This window comes from Rana temporaria, chromosome 1 (genome assembly GCF_905171775.1).
Source record: "Rana temporaria chromosome 1, aRanTem1.1, whole genome shotgun sequence".
Taxonomy (NCBI): Eukaryota; Metazoa; Chordata; class Amphibia; order Anura; family Ranidae; genus Rana; species Rana temporaria.
This window is the reverse complement of record NC_053489.1, coordinates 162,091,600-162,109,110: the sequence shown is the minus strand read 5'-3', so window position 1 is coordinate 162,109,110 and position 17,511 is coordinate 162,091,600. Positions and strand designations below refer to the sequence as shown.

Genomic DNA, 17,511 nt, shown 5'->3' with positions numbered 1-17,511 from the left:
CAAACCATCACTGCCCTGTAGGTACATTATATGATTGATTTTTATCTATTTTAAATTGTTTTTAAAAGGAATCAGTTAACTATTATGTCTCTATACCCTGTAAACAGTCATTTCAGCTAAACAATTTTTTTCCTTTACAACTCCTTTAAGCGCAGATAAAGGATACATTTCCTTTTTCCCCCAGAGTGGAGTTACGCCCCTTGAAAGGCTTTGTTCAAGTTAGGATCATCTTTTCACCTGGCCAACTCATAGGCCCTACCAACCTTTACATATTCTCAACCAGGCTTCTTACTTGAGCTGGACATTGTCAGAGTTTTAACTACTTACCTGGCAGCCACATCACCCTTTAGCGCATTGAATAAAGTATCCTTCATTCCCTGGGGTAAAAACAGGAAAAAAGAAGCGTCCTCTAGAACAGTGTTTCTCAACTCCAGTCCTCAAGGCGCACCAACAGGTCATGTTTTTAGGATTTCCCTCAGTTGAAACTGCTGTGGTAATTACTAAGGCAGTGAAACTGATCAAATCACCTGTGCAAAATAATGGAAAGCCTGAAAACATGACCTGTTGGGGCGCCTTGAGGACTGGAGTTGAGAAACACTGCTCTAGAATGATTGCATCCTGAATCATTAAACTAATACAAAGATCATACGGGGTGAAGGGAGTCCTCCTTCAGTGGTAAAGGCTCACTCCATGAGAACATTAGCGGCATCTTGGGTGGTGCGAGCCTGATGCCTAGTACACACGACCGGGATTCCCGGCAGTAAAAAGTCAGGCGGGAAAACCGAGAACCTGCTCCGAAACTTTCCCTGTGTACACACCAGATGTTTTTCTGTCGGGAAAACTGCGGTTAGAGCTTTGGCCGGGAATCCCGGTAGTGTGCATGCTCCACCGCAGTGTTTCCCATAGGGAAACTGCCGGGAAAAAGACCGCCGGGAATTGCGGCAGGAAAATACAGAACATGCAATTTAGCATACACACGGCCGTTTTTCCTGGCGAAAAACTGTCATGGCAGTTTTCCTGCCAGGAAAACCGGTCATGTGTACGAGGCATGAGTCTCTATTGAAACAGTTTGTAGGACAGATATTTGGTCGTCCCACACCTTCCTGAGGTACTACAAAGGGGATTCAGGTGCCTTAACAACTATAGAGCTTGGGAGAAAGAATATCCACTCAGCACTTAACTTCTCTATTTAAAAAGTTGATTTTCAGTATCATCCCACCTGTGTCAGCTAGTTATTTATCATGGCTATGCCGGCATGGAGAAAAACATAAAATTGTATCAAATACTTACCGTCATTTTCTTTCCCTGGTGCATGTTATGCTATTTACTCACTGGTCCTGAGAGAGAGGTCAGAGGCGGAGCTCTATCACCGATATTTTGTCATGGATAGGCACCAGGAAAGGAAAATTTGATACAATTTTTAGTAAGATTGTTCACAGGAGTATGTGGGCCTTTAGCAGGGGTCGACAAATCCCGGGCGCCAGGTCGCCATGGCGACTAGAAATAGGGTCCTGGCGACTTGGCTTGGAAGGGGGGGCAAAAAAAAAAAAAAAAACTTTTTTTTTTTGTGAGCTGGCACCATCTGGTGGTAAGCCGTTGGTATTACAAGTTATTACCACCAGATGTGTAAGATGGCGCCATCTGGTGGTGGCCGTTGGTATTACAAGTTAAGCATTACAAGTTAAACAGCAATTCTAATGTAATTTTTCACTATTTTCACTGCCATCTTCTTCCCTCTAACTAGAACCCCCAAACATTATATATATTTTTTAACCTAACACCCTAGAGAATAAAATGGCGATCGTTGCAATACTTTCTGTCATGCCGTATTTGCGCAGCGGTCTTGCAAGCGCACTTTTTTGGGAAAAAAATTACACTTTTTTTAATTAAAAAATAAGACAACAGTAAAATTATCCCCATTTTTTTTTAATATTATGAAAGATAATGTTACGTCGAGTAAATTGATACCCAACATGTCACGCTTCAAAATTACGTCCGCTCGTGGGATGGCGTCAAACTTTTACCCTTTAAAATCTCCATAGGCAACGTTTAAAAAAATCTACAGGTTGCATGTTTTGAGTTAGAGGAGGTCTAGGGCTAGAATTATTGCTCTCGCTCTACCAATCGCGGCGATACCTCACATGTGTGGTTTGAACACCGTTTACATATGCGGTCGCTGCTCATGTATGTGTTCGCTTCTGCGCGCAAGCTCGTCGCGACGGGGCGCGTTTTCTGGCTCCTAACTTTTTTAGCTGGCTCCTAGATTCCAAGCAAATTTGTAAACCCCTGGCCTTTAGTATTATAGTGAGCATTCTTGTCAGTCCTCAAAATGTAGATGAATACGGCCTCATGTATACAGGCCTATGAATTTATGCTCCAAATATGGTGCATTTTTTTCTGTCAGAACTTTGCAAAAAAGTTGTGTGTACATGCGTTTATACGCATTAGGCGTGTATTAGTATAAAAAGCATTCTACTGGCCAGAATATTTATTCTGGCCATTGGAATAAATTTACACTTGTTTATGTGTGTGTTTGTGAGAAAATGCAGGTTTGGTGCATTTTTACTTTTTAATGTCTCTAAACTATGCTCTTAAAATACTAATCTAAAAGCCACATAGGCTAACTTAAAACTGTGTTTAGAGGCATAAAAATATGCTGTGTGTCTTTAAAAGCACAATTTTGCTGCTAGTTTACAAGAGGCCTTATAGTAACATACAAAAAAAAAATAAAAACCCAAGGCACATGAAGAAAAATAATTTAATCACAAAATAGTATAATTTTACAGGCAAATGGTGACAATAACTGTCTAAAAAAACAGAAATAAAAGGCTGAGGAGCTTAATCAAGATTTGTTTAAACCTCTGTGCAAAAAAATAAAAATGTAAATCAAATGACAAAACAGCAGGACAATTATTTCTTTGGTGTGTCACAATATGGTGCGTTGTCTAAAAGGACATCAGCTCGTGGCCGCAGAACTAAAAATGCAAAGATAATTAAAGTTACCAGCAATACAATTAATAATTAACAAAAAAATGCAATGTAGGATGATTTGCTATGTCAAATTTTTATAAAGAATCAGCAAAACATTTTAAATCGCCTTCGAAATCCCACAGGTAGACAAGCAACTCAGATCAGTGACTAGACCTTCTGCGTGCTACAATCATTTTAGCTCATTGCCTGCAGGAACTAATGTAAAAACTACAAATTACAACTAATGAAGAGTGTATTTGTTTTACATGGAAACTATGAGGCCTCATGCACGTTAATGCATTCGCAGTGAGTTTTTAAACCTTTTTGCAATAGCGTTTTTTCGCGTTAGCGTTTTGTTTTTAAAGAAATTTGTTATATTTTTTTCTCCTTTTCAATGGATCAAAAATATTAAATGCCGGTGAGCAACGATTGAGTGTTTTATCAGCGTTTTTACAGCTGAAAAACGTCTCTCAGAACCCACTAGTTTTTTTTTACTGCTCAAAAACGCCACTGCCCAAAACTGCTGATAAAAGCCTATGCGTGCACGGACACATAGGATAACATGGAGAGTTTAACCCTTTCTCCCCGAGCGTACGCATATATGGGGTTATACCGGGATGATGCCCGCAGCTGCAAGCATCATCCCGGTACTGTTGTTTAGAGCCGGCGATTGGCTATCCAGGCAGAACAACCAATGTGGCTAAAAGCCGATCGGTTGTTATGCCGGAGGAGCAGGAGGGGACATCCCCCCATTCCGCTGCTCTGACTAGGGCCTCCCGTCCCACCGGGAGACCCGATCCGCGATCCGATGCCTCCAGTGTCTAGGCGCAGACTGGAACAAAGCCGTAAAAGGGCTTGGATTCAATCTCCGCAATGTAAACACGGAAGCGGCGTCATGACGTCACTCCCGGGGGAACTCGGCTGCCAATGGCGCCGGATTTAAGAAAAGTACACAGTATTCAGAATCACTGTTTTCGGCGAACTGAATACTTTGACGTGTAAAGGAGGTTACACGTTACAAAGAGTGCCTGTCACAAGGGATGTTTACATTCCTTGTGATAGCAATAAAAGTGATCAAAAAAAAAACAACACAATTTAATATAAAAAATAAAATAAAAAATACTTTTTTTTTTTAAAGCGCCCCCCTCACCGCGAGCTTGCGCAACAAAGGAAACCTGGTTCCCACCGTGAAGCATGGAGGAGGAGGTGTGATGGTGCTTTGCTGGTGACACTGTTGGGGATTTAATCAAAATTGAAGGCATACTGAACCAGCATGGCTACCACAGCATCTTGCAGCGGCATGCCATTCCCTCCGGTTTGCGTTTAGTTGGGCCATCATTTATTTTTCAACAGGACAATGACCCCAAACACACCTCCAGGCTGTGTAAGGGCTATTTGACCAAGAAGGAGAGTGATGGGGTGCTGCGCCAGGTGACTACCTCTTGAAGCTCATCAAGAGAATGCCAAGAGTGTGCCAAGCAGTAATCAAAGCAAAAGGTGGCTACTTTGAAGAACCTAGAATATGAAATATATTTTCAGTTGTTTCACACTTTTTTGTTATGTAAAATTCCACATGTGTTAATTCATAGTTTTGATGCCTTCAGTGTGAATCTACAATTTTCATAGTCATGAAAATAAAGAAAACTCTTTGAATGAGAAGGTGTGTCCAAACTTTTGGTCTGAACTGTATGTTTATGGAATGTGCTGTTTTTTCTGCTTTTCTTTCATTTCTTATTTTGTATATTAAATAAAAATTGAATAAAATAAAAATTGGAAAAAAAACATACATACATTATTGTTGTTTTCAAAAACCTTCCAATAGTTAATCAGTTAGTTAAAGAAGACCTAGCATCAGATCTTGTATATGCCAACTGTATGAAAGACAGTTAATGTGCAAGTGTAGCACTTACAGGTACTTATTACCTCTCACTGAGATCACAGTACTTTCCCTGAAAATGTCTTTGCTTACGTTTATCTCCCTAAGAATAGAGCTATCCCCAAGGGTCAGCATCTATCTCTTGGACTTGGATGCTGGCTCAGAGATGACACAATCCTGTTAACCATGATGCCTGTGCAATCCACAAATGCCATACATATGAATTGTAACAGTGTATTATGTATTTTGCCTGGAGTCCAGCTTTAACGTGTCTTAGGCACAGTTGGCCAGAAGAGATTTTGTTATAACTGACTGCAAATGACTGCCACCCCCACAGCTTTTTAGATAAAAAAAAATAAAAACGGTGCTCCCCTTCCCAAGGTCAAAATATTCAAATATATATTTGTACTACAATCTTTCAGTGACCAGACTTGTTATGGATGGCCAGCTTCAATCTAGTGCCTCTATGCACCCTTAACAATTGTGCCACATCTCCCTAGGCCCTCTACTATCACTGCTGAATATTAAGGCCCAGATTCTCAAAGGGCTTACGACGGCGCAACGCAATGTACGCCGTCGTAAGTCCTAATCTGGGCCGTCGTATCTATGTGACTGATTCTTAGAATCAGTTACGCATAGATATCCATTAGATCCGACAGGCGTAAGGCTCTTAAATGCATTATTTTTTTCGCCGCTAGGTGTCGCCTCCGTCGTTTTCCCCGTCGAGTATGCAAATTAGCAAAATACGCGAATTCCCGAACGTATGCGCGGTCGACCCAGTGAAGTTACAACGTTTACGTTAGATTTGCGACGCGTAAAGTTGCCCCTGCTATATGAGGGGCAACCAATGTTAAGTATGGCCGTCGTTCTCGCGCCGAAAATAAAAAATTTACGTTGTTTGCGTAAGTCGTCCGTGAATGGGGCTGGACGCCATTTACGTTCACGTCGAAACCAATGACGTCCTTGCGACGTCATTTGGAGCAATGCACCCTGGGATATTTTTAGGACGGCGCATGCACAGTACGTTCGGCGCGGGAATGCGCCTAATTTAAATGCTCCACGCCCCCTACCCGGCAAATTTGAATTAGGCGGGCTTGCGCCGGGTGATTTACGCTACGCCGCCGCAACAGTACAGGCAAGTTCTTTGTGAATAAAGCATTTGCCTGTAAAACTTGCGGCGGCGTAACGTAAACCAGATACGTTACGCCCGCACAGTTTTACGCCCAGATACGAGAATCTGGGCCTAATTGTTTAAGCCAGGGGTCTTCAAACTATGGCCCTCCAGTTGTTTAGGAACTACAATTCCCATCATGCATAATCAAGTCTGTGAATGTCAGAGTTTTACAATGCCTCATGGGATGTGTAGTTCCGCAACAGCTGGAGGGCCGTAGTTTAAGGATCCCTGGTTTAAGCCCACAATCTCCTGTTTGTAATGAGGAAAAAGTGTGACTGGTTTTCCTGTTCCTACCTATTCGATCCGAATCTGAGTGAACACCTTGAATAACAGTTGTTCGGAGAAGAATTTCAACATCTTGTCCTATTTTCATTAGCTGTAAAATAAAACAGAAGACAATATTCTAGGTAACACTTCTATACCAGAAAATATAGATTTGCAACAGCAATGGGCCAAACCCCCTTGTTCAGTTCGGAGCAGAACTCCCAAACAGGGGAAACGTTTTGACCTGAACGGTGAACCCCATTGAAGTCTAGGGGAGCCGAACAGGAAAAATTTAAATTGAAGGCTTATATACAAGTATATACCCATAAAATGGGTATGAGGGTCTGGGTACTGCCCTGGGGGACATGTATCAGTACAAAGTCAAATCACATTATAATTGACTTGCGATTGCAATTACCAGCACCCGGCTATTTCAAATAATAAAGCGGAGGTCCGCCTAAAAAAAAAAATATTAAAAGCCAGTAGCTACAAATACTGAAGCTGCTGACTTTTAATAAATGGACACTTACCTGTCCAGGGTGCCTGAGATGTCGGCAGCCGAAGCCGATTAATCGCTCGGGTCTCGGCTGCCCCCGCCTGCATCCTCAGTGAGGGAATTAGGAAGTGAAGCGCTGCGGCTTCACTTCCCGGTCCCCTACTGTGCATGCGTAAGTCGCGCTGCACGTCCTTGCTGTCTTCAGGGACCTGTGTGTTTCCCAGAAGACAGTGGAGGGGAAGTGGCATGGCCCCCGGGGGGGTCTATGTCCAGAAGTGGGTGCAAATGCCTGTATTATACAGGTATCTGCACCCCCCTTAAAGGTGCCAAATATGACACCAGAGGGGAGGAGGGTTACGAAAAGCGGAGGTTCCATTTTTGCGTGGACCTCCGCTTTAAGAACCCACTGCTTTGCACTACATGAACAAGACACAGGTTCTCTTTAAGAATCTATGGACTACATAATATGCATCCTAGTTTACCAACATGTTTCCCTACCTCTGATATCTTTTCAGGAGAAGTCTCATTTTTGTTTTTCCGAAACTCTGCGTTGATCCTTTGCCTTGCGCCTGAAGTAAAGACAAATTATACTACTTATACTGTATATATGCTAAAAAAAAAAGTCATATAGCAATTATTGTACAACACTGTAGCTGAACCATTCATAGATTTACTTACCTTCTAATGCTCTGGTGTCATCCTGGAAAACTTGTTGTCTTGTCCTATGCAATGCTTTGAAAAGCCTCAGAGCCTACAAGTAAAAACACAACATATTGCAGTAGATGTCTAACAAAACTGGCATTTCAGACAGAATAATCCAATGGCTTCAAATATCTTCTGTGAAACAATAATGTTGGCTAGGGTTGTCCTGATACCGATACTAGTATCGGTATCGGGACCGATTCCGAGTATTTGCGGGAGTACTCGTACTCCCGCAAATACCCCCGATACCGAAAGCGAATACTCGCCCCCCCCCCCCCCCCGCCGCTACGCCGCATCCCCGCTTGGTTAATATGGGCGGGGAACATTACAGCATTCATTTGAATAGCTGTAGTCTTTCCCGCCACGCTGCGTATAGACACTCCCCCTTGCTCGGGTGAACTGTCCAATCCCGAGCAAGGGGGAGTGTCTATACGCAGCGCGGCGCAAAAGACTACAGCTATTCAAATGAAAGCTGTACTGTTCCCCGCCCGAAGCGGGGATGCGGCGCGGCAGCATGTTCGGTAAGGGGGACATGGCTGGATATGGGGAGGACATGGCTGCATATGGGGGGGGACATGGCTGCATATGGGGGGGGGGACATGGCTGCATATGGGGGGACATGGCTGCATATGGGGGGGGGACATGGCTGGATATGGGGGGGGGGGGCATGGCTGCATATGGGGGGGGGACATGGCTGCATATATGGGGGGGGGGACATGGCTGGATATGGGGAGGACATGGCTGCATATGGGGGGGGACATGGCTGCATATGGGGGGGGGGGACATGGCTGCATATGGGGGGACATGGCTGCATATGGGGGGGGGACATGGCTGGATATGGGGGGGGGGGGCATGGCTGCATATGGGGGGGGGGGCATGGCTGCATATGGGGGGGGGGCATGGCTGCATATGGGGAGGGGCATGGCTGCATATGGGGGGGGGGCATGGCTGCATATGGGGGGGGGACATGGCTGCATATGGGGGGGGGGGACATGGCTGCATATGGGGGGGGACACGGCTGGATATGGGGGGGACACGGCTGGATATGGGGGGGGACACGGCTGCATATATGGGGGGGACATGGCTGCATTTGGGGACACATTTAAAAAAAAGCATCGGTATTCGGTATCGGCGATTACTTGAAAAAAAGTATCGGTACTTGTACTCGGTCCTAAAAAAGTGGTATCGGGACAACCCTAATGTTGGCAAAGAGAGTGAAAGCCCGGCACCGATCCACTTCGAGATAAAATCATCTAACCTTTATTAGTGGTCCGTCAAGATACAAAAAAAAAAAAAATCCATCAAACAGCATGATTGGCGCTTACAGTTTTAACCTTTGGGCCTTAGTCATGTCATAATGAGGCTGATTTACTAAAGCTGGAGAGTGCCAAATCTGGTGACTAAGGCCCAAAGATTAGGGCTAAAATGGATCAGTCTTTCTGTTTAATGGATCATTAATAAAAGCTATGTGATTTTTTTCTCAAGTTGGATGAGTGCCGGACCTCAGCATGTACAGTGCTATCCTGCCATGGACAACTTAACCTTATATTTTTATTAGGGAATGGGGGGTTGTAGCGCTGCATTCTCTTTTTTCATAAAGACTTGTTGGTGCTGGTATCTTTTAGCAATAGCAAGGATGGGTGGCATGCAGTAAAAACATACCAAAGGTTAAATAAGCATCAAGAAGCTTGGCCAAGTTTCTCAACATTGCTCAGTGGTTTTGTGCTTTAGATTAAAGGAATGAATATTGGTCTGTAAATGAGGGAAGTTTAACCACTTAAGGACCGTCTCACGTCAATATACGACAGCAGAGCGGCACGGCTGGGCATATTCACGTACCTGTACGTCTCCTTCTTTAAAGAGGAGTTCCACCTAAAAATGGAACTTCCTCTTAACCCACTCCTCGCCCCCTTACATGCCACATTTGGCATGTAATTTTTTTTAGGGGGGGAGTGGGGGCTTCAGGAGAAGGGGACTTCCTGTCCCACTTCCTCCTTCCGCCGAGGGGCTGGAAAGGCGATTAGCTTAATCGCCTTTTCACAGCCCCTCTCTGTAGGCGAGCGCCTGTCCAATCGGACGGCGCCGCGCCGCTTGCGCACTGCCGCTCGCGCACTGCCGCTCGCGCATGCGCAGTGGGTGCCCGGCCGTGAAGCCGAAAGCTGTCACTGCCGGGTGCCCACACTAAGAATGAAGATGCCGGCCGGCGAGGGGGGGCGAGGAGCGGAGCCCCGGCCGGCGCGTCGCTGGAGCCGTGGAGCAGGTAAGTGTCAGTTTATTAAAAGCCAGCAGCTACACTTTTTGTAGCTGCTGACTTTTAATAAACTTAAAAAAAAGGTGGAAAACCCCTTTAAGATGCCCAGCCTTGGGCGGCGCACTCGCGACCTGGTCCTGAGCTACGTGACCGCGGGACCCGATCGGGTCACAGAGCTGAAGAACGGGGAGAGGTAAGTGTAAAAAAAACCTTTCCCCATTCTTCCTAGTGTCACTTATCGTCTGTTCCCTGTCAGCGGAACAGGCGATCAGTGACGTGTCACGCCAGGCCACGCCCCCACACAGTAAGAATCACTTCCTAGGGAACACAACCCCTTCAGCGCCCCCTAGTGGTTAATCCATTCACTGCCAGTGTCATTTTCACAGTAATCAGTGCATTTTTATAGCACTAATTACTGTGAAAATGACAGTGGTCCCAAAATGGTGTCAAAAGTGTCCAATGTGTCTGCCATAATGTCGCAGTCACGATAAAAATCGCTGATCGCCACCATTACTAGTAAAAAAAAAAAAAAAAATGCCATAAAACTATCTCCTATTTTGCAGACGCTATGGGCCAAATTCTCAAAAATCCTGCGTAACTTAAATTTCAGCAGTTAAGTTACACTGACTTAAAATTTCTACCTAAGTGCCCGATCGTCAAAGCACTTACGTAGAAATTTCAGGCCGTGTAACTTAAGTGCCGCCGTCGTAAGGCGGTCCTCCTCTCCTGGGGGCGTTTAAAATTTAAATGAGGCGCGCTCCCGCGCCGGCCGTACTGCGCATGCGTGCGACGTCATTTTCCCGACGTGCAGCGCGCGAATGTAATTAACGCCGGGCGGCTTTGAGAATTTCGATAAAAAAATGACAGCGTCGCTCAGCATGCATTCCTGAGAGGGAGAACTCCATGCCAATTTTCAAAGAAAAAACCGGCATGGGTTCCCCCCCCAGTAGCATACCAGGCCCTTAGGTCTGGTATGGGTTGTAAGGAGACCCCCCCACGCCGAAAAATTGACGTAGGGGGTCCCCCTACAATCCATACCAGACCCGTATCCAAAGCACGCTACCCGGCCGGTCAGGAAGGGAGTGGGGACGAGCGAGCGCCCCCCCCCCCCCCTGAGCCGTGCCAGGCCGCATGCCCTCAACATGGGGGGGTTGGGTGCTCTGGGGCGCACTGCGGGCCCCCCCACCCCAGAGCACCCTGTCCCCATGTTGATGAGGACAGGACCTCTTCCCGACAACCCTTGCCGTTGGTTGTCGGGGTCTGCGGGCGGGGTGCTTATCGGAATCTGGGAGTCCCCTCAAATAAGGGGGCCCCCAGATACCGGCCCCCCACCCTAAGTGAATGGATATGGGGTACATCGTACCCCTATCCATTCACCTGGAGGCAAAAAGTAAAAGTTAGTAAACACACAACACAAGGCTTTTTAAAATAATTTATTATTCTGTTCCGGATGCCCCCCCTGTCTTCTTTATTAGCTCAATTACCAGGGGGGGCTTCTTCTTCCACTCTCCGGGGGGGGGTTTCTTCTTCCGCTCTCCGGGGGTCTTCTCCGCTCTCCGGGGGGGGGGCTTCTCCGCTCTCCGGTGGGCTTCTTCCATCTTCTCCCCTCTTCCGCTGTTGACTCGGCGAACCCCGGTTCTTCTCCAGCTGTCCGGTGCCTTCTTCTTCAGCGCTGGCTGCCTGCTATGTTTGTGTGTTAGCTCAATTAGTAACAGGCAGCCGGCGCGGTCTTCTGTGACGTCAGGGTCTTCTGTTCTTCTCCCCTCTTCCGATGTTGACTCGTCGCCTGTTGTCGCTGTAATGATGGAAGCGCGCCTTGCATCCCATTTATATAGGCATCACCGTCCCATCATGCTCCGGTAGGTACCCACGTGGTGGGTGCACGTGGGTAGGCACCCACCACGTGGGTACCTGCCGGAGCATGATGGGACGGTGATGCCTATATAAATGGGATGCAAGGCGCGCTTCCATCATTACAGCGACAACAGGCGACGAGTCAACATCGGAAGAGGGGAGAAGAACAGAAGACCCTGACGTCACAGAAGACCGCGCCGGCTGCCTGTTACTAATTGAGCTAACACACAAACATAGCAGGCAGCCAGCGCTGAAGAAGAAGGCACCGGACAGCTGGAGAAGAACCGGGATTCGCCGAGTCAACAGCGGAAGAGGGGAGAAGATGGAAGAAGCCCACCGGAGAGCGGAGAAGCCCCCCCCCGGAGAGCGGAGAAGACCCCCGGAGAGCGGAAGAAGAAACCCCCCCCCGGAGAGTGGAAGAAGAAGCCCCCCCTGGTAATTGAGCTAATAAAGAAGACAGGGGGGGCATCCGGAGCAGAATAATAAATTATTTTAAAAAGCCTTGTGTTGTGTGTTTACTAACTTTTACTTTTTGCCTCCAGGTGAATGGATAGGGGTACGATGTACCCCATATCCATTCACTTAGGGTGGGGGGCCGGTATCTGGGGGCCCCCTTATTTGAGGGGACTCCCAGATTCCGATAAGCCCCCGCCCACAGACCCCGACAACCAACGGCAAGGGTTGTCGGGAAGAGGTCCTGTCCTCATCAACATGGGGACAGGGTGCTCTGGGGTGGGGGGGCCCGCAGTGCACCCCCCTGCCCCAGAGCACCCAGCCCCCCCATGTTGAGGGCATGCGGCCTGGCACGGCTCAGGAGGGGGGGGGGGCGCTCGCTCGTCCCCACTCCCTTTCCTGGCCGGCCGGGTAGCGTGCTTTGGATACGGGTCTGGTATGGATTGTAGGGGGACCCCCTACGTCGATTTTTCGGCGGAGGGGGGGTCTCCTTACAACCCATACCAGACCTAAGGGCCTGGTATGCTCCTGGGGGGGGAACCCATGCCGGTTTTGAATTTAAAAATTGCCGTGGAGTTCTCCCTCGGGAATGCATACCAAATGCCGTCGCTGGAATGGGCCTTTACAATGTGTGACTAACTTTCCACATTATAAAACCAGCCCTAGTTTTGCGCAGGCAAATTCGGAACTTAGGCAGAAATCACAGTGATGAAATGCTTTGAAAATCTGCTTAAGTCCTCATTTGCATACGCAAAGCTGCATTTCAATGAGAAATGCCCCCAGTGGCGGATGCGGTACTGCATCCTAAGATTTGACCGTGTAAGTGTCTTACACATGTCAGATTTTCTGCCTAACTTTGGAAAAAGCCTTTTGAAAATCGTTTCCAAAGTTAGGCACAGGGATACGCAGGCTGAACAGCAGTTAAGTCTGCGTATCTCTTTTGAGAATCAGGCCCTATAACTTTTGCGCAAACCGATCAATAAACGCTTATTGCGATTTTTTTACCAAAAATATGTAGAAGAATTCATATCGGCCTAAACTGAGGAAAAAATATGTTTTTTTATATATTTTTTGGGGGATATTTATTATAGCAAAAATAAAAAAATATTGCATTTTTTTTAAATTGTAGCTCTATTTTTGTTTATAGCGCAAAAAAATTAAAACCGCAGAGGTGATCAAATACCATCAAAAGAAAGCTCTATTTGTGGGAAAAAAAGGACGCCAAATTTGTTTGGGAGCCACATCGCACGACAGGTAAAGCGGCGCAGTGCCGAATTGCAAAAAGTGGCCTGGTCCTTTAGCTGCATAATGGTCCGGGTCTTAAGTGGTTAAAGACTAAACCTTTTTCTGACACTTGTTGGTTTCAAGTTAAAATCATTATTTTTTGCTAGAAAACTACTTAGAAACCCCAAACATTTTATTTATATATATATAATTTTTAGCAGAGACCCTAGAGAATAAAATGGCGGTTGTTGCAATATTTTATGTCACACTGTATTTGCGCAGCGGTCTTTCAAAAGCACGTTTTTGGGAAAAAAATACACTTTAATGAAAAAAAAAAAGAAACAAAAAGCTAAACTGTAATGTCATCTCAATTTTTTTGTATAATGTGAAAGATGATGTTACGTCACGAGAATCGTGATCTTTATTCCAAGCAAGAAAATCAGGATTCTTATTTTCCCAGAATTGGGCAGCTCTATTGCACATTATGGCAGACTTACCTAAGAAAGTGATCCTCTCCATTGACCTTCTCCAGCATTGTGATGCCAGTGCTTCCATTTCCTCCCAGTCTTCTTCCAACCACTTGCCCTCTTGATTGCCCGGGTGATGTAACTTCTGAGCATGTGCATAGGACACATCTTGGCACACAGTCATGAAAGACTGTATACTGGGCAGCACATGCTCAGCTCGGGGGACTTTTAGAAAAAAAAAAAAAAGGCTAACAGACAGGGAAAGCATTTTTAAGGTAGAAGAACACTGCGTTGAAAGGGGATACCTGCGGCAGAACTATTGTGTTCTGCTGGAAGGAAGCCTTCCCTGCCGGCAGAACACAATGATTAGTGATGCTGGCTATAGCCGGTGGCACTAATCATTCAAGAAAAAACAGACTGGTTAACACAAGTCGATCGATAGATGAGGGTGGCGACCAGTGGCGGCTGGTGCTCAAAATTTTTGGGGGGCGCAAACGAAAAAAAAAAAAATTGCAGCTTCACTGTGCCCATCACATGCAGCCACTGTGCCATGCCACCAAATGCAGCCACTGTGCCATCAATTGTCACCACTGTGCCATGCCATCAAACACAGCAACTGTGCCATCAATTGTCACCACTGTGCCATGCCATCAAACACAGCAACTGTGCCATCAATTGTCACCACTGTGCCATGCCATCAAATGCAGTCACTGTGCCATCAATTGTCACCACTGTGCCATGCAACACAGCAACTGTGCCATCAATTGTCACCACTGTGCCTTGCCATCAAACGCAGCCACTGTGCCATCAATTGTCACCACTGTGCCATGCCATCAAACGCAGTCACTGTGCCATGCCATCAAACGCAGCCACTGTGCCATCAATTGTCACCACTGTGCCATGCCATCAAACGCAGCCACTGTGCCCCTCAATTGTCACCACTGTGCCCTTTAATTGTCACCACTGTGCCCCATGATGCCACTGTGCCCATTGTCACCACTGTGCCCATGATGCCACTGTGCCCCATGATGCCACTGTGCCCATTGTCGCCCCTTTCCCTGTAAAAAGCACTTACCTGAAACTTCCATGTCCTCCCTCAATGTCTTCTGCCGCCGTGGTGAAGCTTCAGCCAATCAGGTTCCTGATACCCAGAATCCAGGAACCTGATTGGCTGAAACGGCCGTCAGTCTTATGCAAGGACCGCAGGTTGCCTGCGCTCCGAGTATAGACATCCGAGAGCCGGAGGGCGGTACTGGAAAAGCCTATCAGAGCCGCTGGCTTTGATAGGCAGTTCCCCTCAGCCAACCAGCTGCCGTTATTCAGGTAACCGGCGCCCTATGTCCGGTTATATGAATAGACCAGGCAGCTGGCAACCAACAATAACACACATTCGTGCATTTATGCACGAATGTGTGTTATTTGCGAGAGGGGGTGGCGCTGCAGCGCCCTCTATAGACGGCCGCCAGAACTGCGGTTAAAATGTCAAAATGACATTTTAGCCGAATAAAAGTTCTTAATGGGCCCCTTTTTTTTTTTTTTCGTGTGACTGCGGGAGGGGGGGGGGGGGGGGCGGCCAGTGGACGGGCCGCCACTGGTGGCGACACAGATCTAAATTCAGCTGTTTTAGACAGCCTCCACTATCATCAAGCCTGCTGTTCATCACTTTTCTTTATAAAATAAAGGCTTACTTCCACTTTTAGGCCCCTTTCACACTGGGCACGGGAGGTGCTGCGCGATTTTTAGCACCGCTATACCGCGATATTCGGCCGCTAGCGGTCGAAAATGGGTCAATACCGCCGGCAATGCGCCACTCTGCACAGTTTTCCACTGATTTCAATGGGAAGGAGCGGTAAACACCCCGCTCCTATACCACTCCAAAGATGCGGCTAGCAGGACTTTTGGAGCAGTCCTGCTAGCGCACCGCTTCAGTGTGAAAGTGTTCGGGCTTTCACACTGAAGACTGCAGGGCATGATTTTTTCAGGCGGTATAGCAGCGCTATTTTTAGGGCTAAACTGCCTGAAAAACATGTCAGTGTGAAAGGGGCCTTACAGTCACCTCTCTGGCAGGCAAATCTTCCCTTTACGCAAAAAGCGCTATGGCCTCCAGAATCTTCAGCATCCACCCTTTCTGGGTGTGTTGAATACCCGATCCTCTGTCTTCACCTCAGTCACAGCATGTAGTGAGGGGGTACCCCAATGCACAGCAGAGGACCGGGCATTGAACACACCCAGGTCTCATCTGTCTCCACAGAGGTATTAAGGCCTGGTTCACACCTTTGCATTTTTTAGTGCGTTTTCAGTTTTGCAGAAACGCACTACAGTCTATTTAACATGGTTCCCTATATGTCACATTCACATACGTGCATTTTATGGAGAGGGCCATAGACTTCAATGGATCAAAAACATATATTGAAAAATTCAAAATGCACCTGGCATATGTAAACTGCAACCTGCATAGGTGTGAACCAGGCCTAAAGCGGAACTAAAATCTAAAAAGAAAAAACTGCAAACAGACAGGCTATTTTGTGCATAAATCCAGCACCGGCCACTAAGGATGAGCTCCAGCGTGTTCGCATAGTACACGTGCAGAGCCCGCCAGGGAGACATTTCCCGATCTCTGCAGCCGAGCATCAGGACAATGTCTCCCTGGCTGTGATCAGCACAGCGATGTGCAGACTTTCTGGCGGGCTCTGCACTGTACCATGCGAACACGCTGGAGCTCATCCTTACCGACCACACAAGAGGACGGAACAACAGCAGAAGAAGCCAGGGAGAAGAGGGTGACGAGGGACCTCACAGACATCGCACTGCTGAAGCATAGCTAAGTATTTCGCAGTTTAGTTATGCTTTAACAGTCTTTCTATTTGTTTTGTCAAGCAACAGTGTCTTTAACCAGTTACATACCATAGTACTGATATTAATGGCAGACTGGTGGCCCTTTATTTACCTAGTGGGGTAAATTAATGACACTGGGTAAAAAGCTGTCAGGTGGCCGATCTGCCAGGCGATCGCTGTGTACTGATTGGTCATCACAGCAATCACATGGTACCATTTACAGTGCTGGTCCCTCCCTTTCTCCTTGAAAGGGGAAGGTGGAGAGATCCTGTAATTGTGATTGGGCACAGAATGAACAGATCAGCTACAATAGCTGCCAATCCGTGCATTCTGTTGAGCTTAGCAAGTCATTTCCAAACTTGCAGCTCAACTGCTTGCTATTTAGGTAATGCCTCCAATGGATTGGATATACCAGTCCTGTCGTCAACCATCTAAAATGGGAATGCCATTTCACTTCCTGTTGTGTCTCTCGGACAGGAAATGAAATGAAAGGATGCACAAGGCAAAGCATAAACCGAGAGGTGTTTTCTCTTTGCGTGACCTAATCTAAAAACTAAAATACAGATTCGAGTTGTATATATACTTTAACCCACCAGGATTCCTCCTCTATAATTTATCTATCCAGTACAGACAACACACTAACCTTCATAATGCCTTCCAAACCTTGTTCATTCCCAGCAGGGGTCGCGTATCATCAACAGGGAGCGTGCCCAGCCAATCACAAAACCGGTGTGCAGCCACACCTCTGCACTTCGTGGACACGCCCACTCTGTAGAAGCCTTTCAGGCCATGATTGGATCGGGCAGACGCTGTATTCCATTCCATTACCCTTGTCTAGCGTGGGCACCGTCAAGGACTTCTTGAGACAATATGCAGAAAACGCATTGTTTAATCATTACAAAATTACAGCTATTAGTACTTTTATTGAAGGTAGTCTTAGAACAA

The 17,511-nt window shown here is 46.7% G+C and overlaps 1 protein-coding gene across 2 annotated transcripts; it reads right to left on the bottom strand.

Annotated features, from left to right (window-relative positions):
* Window positions 1-2,742: 2,742 nt before the first annotated feature.
* On the bottom strand, window positions 2,743-17,316 carry LYRM7 (LYR motif containing 7). 2 transcript variants are annotated; one of them, XM_040345070.1, is made up of 5 exons: window positions 17,210-17,316; window positions 7,459-7,531; window positions 7,279-7,349; window positions 6,315-6,396; window positions 2,743-2,975 (listed from the first exon to the last, which is right to left on the bottom strand). In XM_040345070.1, the coding sequence occupies exons 1-5, from the start codon at window positions 17,213-17,215 to the stop codon at window positions 2,911-2,913; spliced, it is 297 nt and encodes a 98-aa protein (XP_040201004.1). In that variant the 5' UTR covers window positions 17,216-17,316; the 3' UTR covers window positions 2,743-2,910. The 2 variants fall into 2 exon arrangements, with proteins under 2 accessions (XP_040201004.1, XP_040201012.1); XM_040345078.1 differs by lacking the exon at window positions 2,743-2,975 and adding an exon at window positions 4,447-4,485.
* Between the last annotated feature and the right edge of the window lie 195 nt (window positions 17,317-17,511).

Excerpts from the sequence above, each read along its gene's own strand:
- LYRM7 (XM_040345070.1), bottom strand. Across the intron at positions 6,397-7,278 it reads CTCCTGAAAAGATATCAGAG|CTAATGAAAATAGGACAAGA; the intron begins GTAGGGAAACAT and ends TTTATTTTACAG. Across the intron at positions 2,976-6,314 it reads CTCAGATTCGGATCGAATAG|TTCTGCGGCCACGAGCTGAT; the intron begins GTAGGAACAGGA and ends TTGCATTTTTAG.